Source organism: Labeo rohita, chromosome 23, assembly GCF_022985175.1.
Source record: "Labeo rohita strain BAU-BD-2019 chromosome 23, IGBB_LRoh.1.0, whole genome shotgun sequence".
NCBI classification, from domain to species: Eukaryota; Metazoa; Chordata; class Actinopteri; order Cypriniformes; family Cyprinidae; genus Labeo; species Labeo rohita.
The window spans coordinates 15,643,865-15,651,222 of NC_066891.1; the positions used below are offsets into that span (position 1 = coordinate 15,643,865).

Below are 7,358 nucleotides of genomic sequence, written 5' to 3' on the forward strand. Positions count from 1 at the left end.
ATCAATTCGCATCTCAGGAACTCCAGATTAAATATATAGGCCGGTTTTCCGCTGTTATAGCCACGGTGAAGAGGCTGAGCTTCTGACAATGGACTGCTATGTCATTGTGCTCTGTTCCTATGGGTTTATCTTAAAATGCTGTCATAGGTGCTTTCGACCCTGTTTTCCCTTCTAAAGTGATGAGTTTTGCAGAATAAATACCTTTGCGTGTGGCATTTAGTATTTTGATGTGGATCAGCAAAATTTTGTATACAGCAAAAACCTGAAAAATTGTTTGCACTAATGTTTTCCCTAACACAGGGCTCAACACACACACACACACCATCGCTCAACCAAAACGAATCTCGGCAGTTGATTAGATATTAAATTCTAACAATTGTTAAAGGAATATTTCACCTAAAAATAATTAGAGGTTTTGACCTGCATGGCACTATGACTATTTTTCTAAATGTAACCAATTTCTAAATAATTAAGAATAAAAATGTCAGACATTTCATACAACTACACTAACAGTCAAAAGTTTTTGAACAGTAAGACGTTTAATGTTTTTTAAAGAAGTCTCTTCTGCTCACAAAGCCTGCATATATTTGATTCAAAGTACAGCAAAACAGTAACATTTTGAAATATTTTTACTATATAAAATAACTGTTTACTGTTTGAAAGTATTTAAAAATGTAATTTAATCCTGTGATTTCAAAGCTGAATTTTAGCATCATTACTCCAGTCACATTATCCTACAGATATCGTTATAATATTCTGATTTGCTGCCCAGTATCATTTATTATTATTATTATTATTATTATGTTGAAAACATCTGAAAAGAATTTTTTTCAGGTTTCTTTGATGAATAGAAAGTTCAGAAGAACATCATTTATCTGAAATAGAAATCTTTTGAAACATCATAAATGTCTTTATCATCACTTTTGATCAATTTAAAGCATCCTTGCTAAATAAATGTATTAATTTCTGTAATTTTTCCAAGCTTTTGAATGGTATAGTGTATAATGTTACAAAAGCATTATATTTTTAATGTTAAAAAAAAAAAAACTTTTTATTTTAGATAAATGCTGATATTTGACTGTTTCAATTCATCAAAGAATCCTGAAAGTATTCAACTTATTAAATAATAATAATAATAATAATAATAATAATTATAATAACAAATTCGCTAATAATTATTAAAAATAATTTAGCTTTGATCACAGGAATAAATTACATTTTAAAATAGCCTAAAATATGGTAATGTTAAGGTTATAGTAAATTCATCCTATAGTTTCTCCATTTAGTTTCATAATGCCATTTAATTTTTAGGTTTTTACTGTGCGAAACCTGACATTTGGAGGTGTTGATCCTCATATAGATATACAGATCATGGCTTTTGCATCTGTAGCCTATATGGTTTTTCATATGGATTTTCATTATCACCTGCTGTTTCATAGATAAAGAAGTCATGGGGGATCTCACATGAAATGTATAACTTAAAAAAATAATAAAATAAATGTATTTATCTCTTTTTTATTATTTATATAAGCAGAAAAGAGCTCACAAAAGTTCACAATAACTGCTTAAGACTTTTTACAGTTTTATTCATTTTCACGACTCTTCCAGGCCTGGAAACCACAATGTTTCTTTCCAGGCTGTCCATAACCGTGAGGTCCCTGTAAGACGCCTCAGCATCAAGTACAGTTACATACAAGTGTCGCTGTCGCTTTATTGACGGAGGACAAATTCACGCCCCGCTGGCATTAGGAGGAGGAGCAGATTGCGGTTTACATATTTGAAACTGTTGAAGCCGCTCACATAGAGAAGAAACTCCTACATAACAACACAGAAGTGGAAGATGTTCCAGTGCATTTCTTTGACTCGCAACGCTGTTGCTTTTCGCAACTGTAGTGCGTTGGTGGTGAGTTGTTTATACCAATTCTGACCTGTCAGCATCTTAATGCGTGTGTAAGGTGATTATGTGAAAATGTGAGACCTTCGTCATTTATAAGGAAGTTTTTGTTACCTACAGGGAACTTACCAAGTGTGACATGTTTATTAGGCTGAGCTGGTTAGCTGAAAGATCCAGCGTTAAGAAGTTTAGTCATGTTACTTAACCGCTGTTGCGCAGTGTATAAAAACGTCGGCTTCATCAGGTTACATAAATTTAACCTTGTTTCTAATTAGGCTAAACTGACCTTCTAAAATGGAAGAGTGATATTGAAACTCATTGTACGTTACATATCAAAATGAGTTGAGTAATAAGGTGATGTAACGCACGCTTCTCTTTTAGACCCAGAGGTGGCGCTGGGAAAAGTGAATCGCTAATGTCTTCATGTTTTTATTTTCAGACCAAAGACCACTTAGACAGAAAGACATTGCCATAATAATGCCAAATAAATAAAAAAGAGCCGTTTTAATTTGACCAAATATATATATATATATAAGGTTGAAGGAGCTTAATGTATTTTATGTAGCCTAATGTCAGTTATACTCAGCATTTAGCATCACCTGTCTCATGTTGACTCATCTTATGCTTTTCTTCTCTCTACCCCAGCTGGTACGATATGCCCAGACAGCAGCTGCCCCTGCCCCTGAGCCAAAAATAAAGAAATTTCAGATTTACAGATGGGACCCTGACACACCTGGTGACAAGCCCCGCATGCAAACCTTTGAGGTTGATTTGAACACGTAAGCACCGATATTTACACAGAAGTTTACTAGCTTTACTTAAAAGAACAGTAAATAAATAACATTTGTCATAATTTATTCGTCCTCATGTCTTTAGTATCCATATGTTATTATTTTATTTCTCGTCTTAGATGTGGTCCAATGGTTCTTGATGCTCTCATCAAAATTAAAAATGAAATGGACTCGACACTCACCTTCAGACGCTCATGCAGAGAGGGTAAAAAAATTAAAGTGGAATGAAAAATAGATACATTTTACTCTTTTGAACACTACATAAAATCAAGTCTGTGTCCTGTTAAGGTAATAGTCCATCCAAAAATGAAATTTGCTGAAAGTGTGCTTACCCTCAGGCCATCCAAGATGTACACTACCAGCAAAAACAGCCAAATTTTGAAACATTTTAACTACTTTAACTAGTTTTCTGTTTAAATATTTAAAATGTAATTTATTCCTGTGATTTCAAAGCTGAATTTTTAGCATCATTACTCCAGTCACATGATCCTTCAGAAATCATTGTAATATTCTGATTTGAGCTCAAAAAACATTTAGTTTTATTATTATGTTGAAAACAACTGAGTAGAATTTTTTCAGGTTTCTTTGATAAATAGAAAGTTCAGAAGAACAGCGTTTATCTGAAATAGAAATCATTTGTAACATTATAAATGTTTTCATCATCACTTTTGACCATTTTAATGCATCCTTGCTAAATAAAAGTATTAATTTCTATAATTTCTTTAACAAAAAAAAACAAAAACAAATAAATAAAAATACTGGCTTCAAGCTTTTGAATAGTATAGTTTATGAAAACTTTTTATTTCAGATAAATTCTGATCTATGGATCTTCCTATTCATCAAAGAATCCTGAAATGTACTTAACTGTTTTAAATATTGATAATAATAATAAAATGTTTCTTGAACAGCAAATCAGCATATTGGAATGATTTGTGAAGGATCGTGTGACACTAAAGACTGGAGTAATGATGCTGAAAATGTAGCTTTGATCACAGGAATAAATTACGTTTGAAAATATATTCAAATAGAAAGCAGTTATTTTAAATAGTAAAAATATTTCACAAAATACTGCTTTTGCTGTATTTTGGGTCAAATAAATGCAAGCTTAGTGAGCAGAAGAGACTTTTTTTAAAAAAACTTAAAAAACTTACATTAAAAAACTTTTGACTGGTAGTGTAGATGAGTTTGTTTCTTCAACGGAACAGATTTGGAGAAATTTAGCATCACTTGCTCACCAATAGATTGTCTGTAGTGAATGGGTGCCGTCAGAATGAGAATGTTTCAATAAAGAAACACTCATCTACATCTTGGATGAGTACATTTCCAGCAAATGTTCATTTTGGGGTCAACTATTCCTTAAATATGTTACATCATTATGACAGAATAATGTCATTTCTCTGTATATAATTTTATAGGTATCTGTGGCTCATGTGCTATGAACATCAACGGGGGTAACACCTTAGCCTGCTTAGACAAAATAGATACAAATACCAGCAAAGTGACAAAGATTTACCCCCTGCCTCACATGTATGTTGTAAAAGATCTAGTCCCTGTGAGTAAACCACAGTTACTGAAAGTCCCAGCAACAACATGTGATAATACGAATATTTACTTCTCAAATAGAATGAACCTAAAAATTCTAACTCTTTTTGTTTTAGGATATGAGCAACTTTTATGCACAGTACAAGTCTATTGAGCCCTATTTAAAAAAGAAGGACGAGTCAAACCTGGGAAAAGACCAGTACCTCCAGTCAGTCGAGGACCGTCAAAAGCTGGTTCGAGACCCTCTGCTAAATATTCTGCTGACTTTTTCAGTGTGAAGGTTTTTTTTTTAACACACTCTTTCCTGTGCTTATAGGATGGCCTGTATGAATGCATTCTGTGTGCGTGCTGCAGCACTAGTTGTCCTAGTTACTGGTGGAATGGAGACAAGTACCTTGGTCCAGCTGTGCTCATGCAGGTGTATATTTTTCTCTTTATAACACTGCTTATATGGACAGTTAACAGCCATTTATAATTGTGAATTAATTTTACAATAAGAAATCTGTCAGTCTTGATTAGTCTGGATCAGCACTGAGTTTTACATCTTTGCTGTTTTGTATCCAATTCTCAGGCGTACAGGTGGATGATTGACTCTCGTGATGACTTTACAGAAGAGCGTCTGTCCAAATTACAGGACCCTTTCTCCCTCTACCGCTGTCACACAATAATGAATTGTACAAAGACATGTCCCAAGGTATGCCATCTTCCCATCAAACTGCATAGCCGTACTTTACTTTGATGAACTAGACTATCTGTTATTGGAAATTAAAGGGACAGTTCACCACTTAAAAAAAATCTGTCATTATTCACCCTCATCATTTCAAAACTGTATGACTTTTTGCCGTTTAGTATGAATATGTTAGCCCTAAGGTTATCTATAAGCTAGTATGTTCCAAAACAATGGCAAAATTCACATTTACAAGATAAAACCATTCAAAACTTACAGTTTTTAACTTCCGCCAATATGGATCAACGATTTTGATGACATCAAAATGACAAACTTTCTGTCCAATCAAATTCTCTCTAGAATCTGACGCGCCCTTCCCCTACACTATAAATAGACTCTGAAGCATCAGTGGAAATTGGTCACTTGTTCACAAAATTTGTATTTTCTGTACGGTAAATGGCACGTAGTGCACTATATAGGGGATTGGGAACAATTCAGACAGTGTAAATATGCATTCCAGTCTGGTTTTGCAGTCACACGAAGTGGCACAGCACACACACAGCCTGCTCCGGTCCATAGACACGATTTTATGTATAGATAATGTGATATAAATGATACCAAATGCTGCTTTACCCAGCTCAATAGCTCTGGACCAAGGCTATTTAAAAAAGGAGGAGGGACTGCTGGATATGTCCCGTCCTGTCTTTTTGTTTCATTTGAAATTATGTGAATGTGTCGAATAGCGCTGTGTGTTTTAAAGCACTTTAGTGGACCTTTTAAAGAAGATATTTTATATATATATATATATATATATATATATTATTTCCTATTGACTAGCATTGTATGGACAAAAACGTCAGTTGGAGCCAAAACTGTTTCGTTTTCATTTTTGGATGGACGGTCCCTTTAAATAAATGTTTGTTTGCACTTGTTTGTTTAGTGGCTCCTAGTTTTTTTCTGTATCTCATTTAGTCTGTTCTGTCCTGTCTTTTGTTTAGGGACTCAATCCTGGAAAAGCCATAGCAGAAATTAAGAAAATGATGGCGACTTACCAAGCAAAGAAATCATCTGCCATCTGACTTGTAAATGCAGGAAATATGCAGGAAATATCACTTGGTTTATTTGTTGTGTAAATGTGTGAATTCAGCATGGAGTGTTTGCTAATATGGGATATTTAGTTTTTATATATATTTACTGCTAATGAAAAGTACACTTCCAGTCAAAAGTTTTTGAACAGCAAGATTTTTAATGTTTTTTTTTTAAGAAATCTGCTCACCAAGCCTGCCTTTATTTGATCCAAAGTACAGCAAAAACAATACAATTTTGAAATATTTTTACTATTTAAAATAATTGTTTTCTATTTGAATATATTTTAAAATGCAATTTATTTCTGTGATCTAAGCTACATTTTCAGCATCATTACACCAGTCACATGATCCTTCAGAAGTCATTCTAATATGCTGTTTAAGAAACATTTATTATTATTATTATTATTATCATCAATATTTAAAACAGTTAAGCACATTTTTTCAGGATTCTCTGATGAATAGAAAGATCCAAAGATCAGCATTTATCTGAAATAAAAAGCTTTTGCAACATTATACACTATGCTATTCAAAAGCTTGGTCTATAATTTTTTTCATTTTTGGGAAAGAAATTGCGGAAATTAATACTTCTATTTTGCAGGGATGCTTTAAATTGATCAAAAGTGATAATAAATGTTTTCAACATAATTTTAATATTAAAATGTTTTTTTGAGCAGCAAATCAGAATATTAGAATGATTTTGAAGGATCATGTGACTGGAGTAATGATGCTAAAACTTCAGCTTTAAAATCAAAGGGATTAATTAAGTTTTAAAACAGGTTTTTTTTTAAATAGTAAAAATATTTAAAAATTGTACTGTTTTTGCTGTACTTCGGATCAAATAAATGCAGGTTTGGTGAGCAAAGAGACTTATTTAAAAAAAAGAGAAAAACATTAAAAATCTCACTGTTCAAAAACTTTCGACTGGTAGTGTATATCTACAACAGGACCTGCATTTCATTTCCATTTGAACCTGATTGTAAAATTAATGTAAAAATGGCATATTTAATATATAATAGCAATATTTATATTGTGTCCTAGTTTTACAGTGTGCTAAATCATGCTATCTATCTATATTAATTTTATCCTTTAGAACTGTTTTGAACTTCAGGCTTTTACAACTACTTCAAACTTAGCAATATTATACAAACTAGATTCCTACTGTACACGTAATACTTGCTATAAAAATATATACAAATATCTGCATGTTTAAGATCACAGTCAATCTGTTTACAAAATGTGTGCTGTGCATAGGTTAGAAAGACGTTTTATAGCAGTAAGCACGTGAAGTGCATGCTTCTGCAGAATAAATTAGATTTAGAGACGGTAAGTCTCTTGATGTCCTACAGGTGGCGGTGTTGAACGGGTGAGATGACAAA

At 32.8% G+C, this 7,358-nt stretch overlaps 1 protein-coding gene across 1 annotated transcript; it reads left to right on the plus strand.

Annotated features, from left to right (window-relative positions):
- The first annotated feature begins 1,737 nt into the window (after nucleotides 1-1,737).
- LOC127154834 (succinate dehydrogenase [ubiquinone] iron-sulfur subunit, mitochondrial-like) lies at nucleotides 1,738-7,179 on the plus strand. The gene is made up of 8 exons (XM_051096679.1): nucleotides 1,738-1,903; nucleotides 2,540-2,673; nucleotides 2,805-2,890; nucleotides 4,101-4,237; nucleotides 4,344-4,460; nucleotides 4,544-4,645; nucleotides 4,799-4,921; nucleotides 5,893-7,179. The coding sequence occupies exons 1-8, from the start codon at nucleotides 1,841-1,843 to the stop codon at nucleotides 5,971-5,973; spliced, it is 843 nt and encodes a 280-aa protein (XP_050952636.1). The 5' UTR covers nucleotides 1,738-1,840; the 3' UTR covers nucleotides 5,974-7,179.
- The last annotated feature ends 179 nt before the right edge of the window (nucleotides 7,180-7,358 follow it).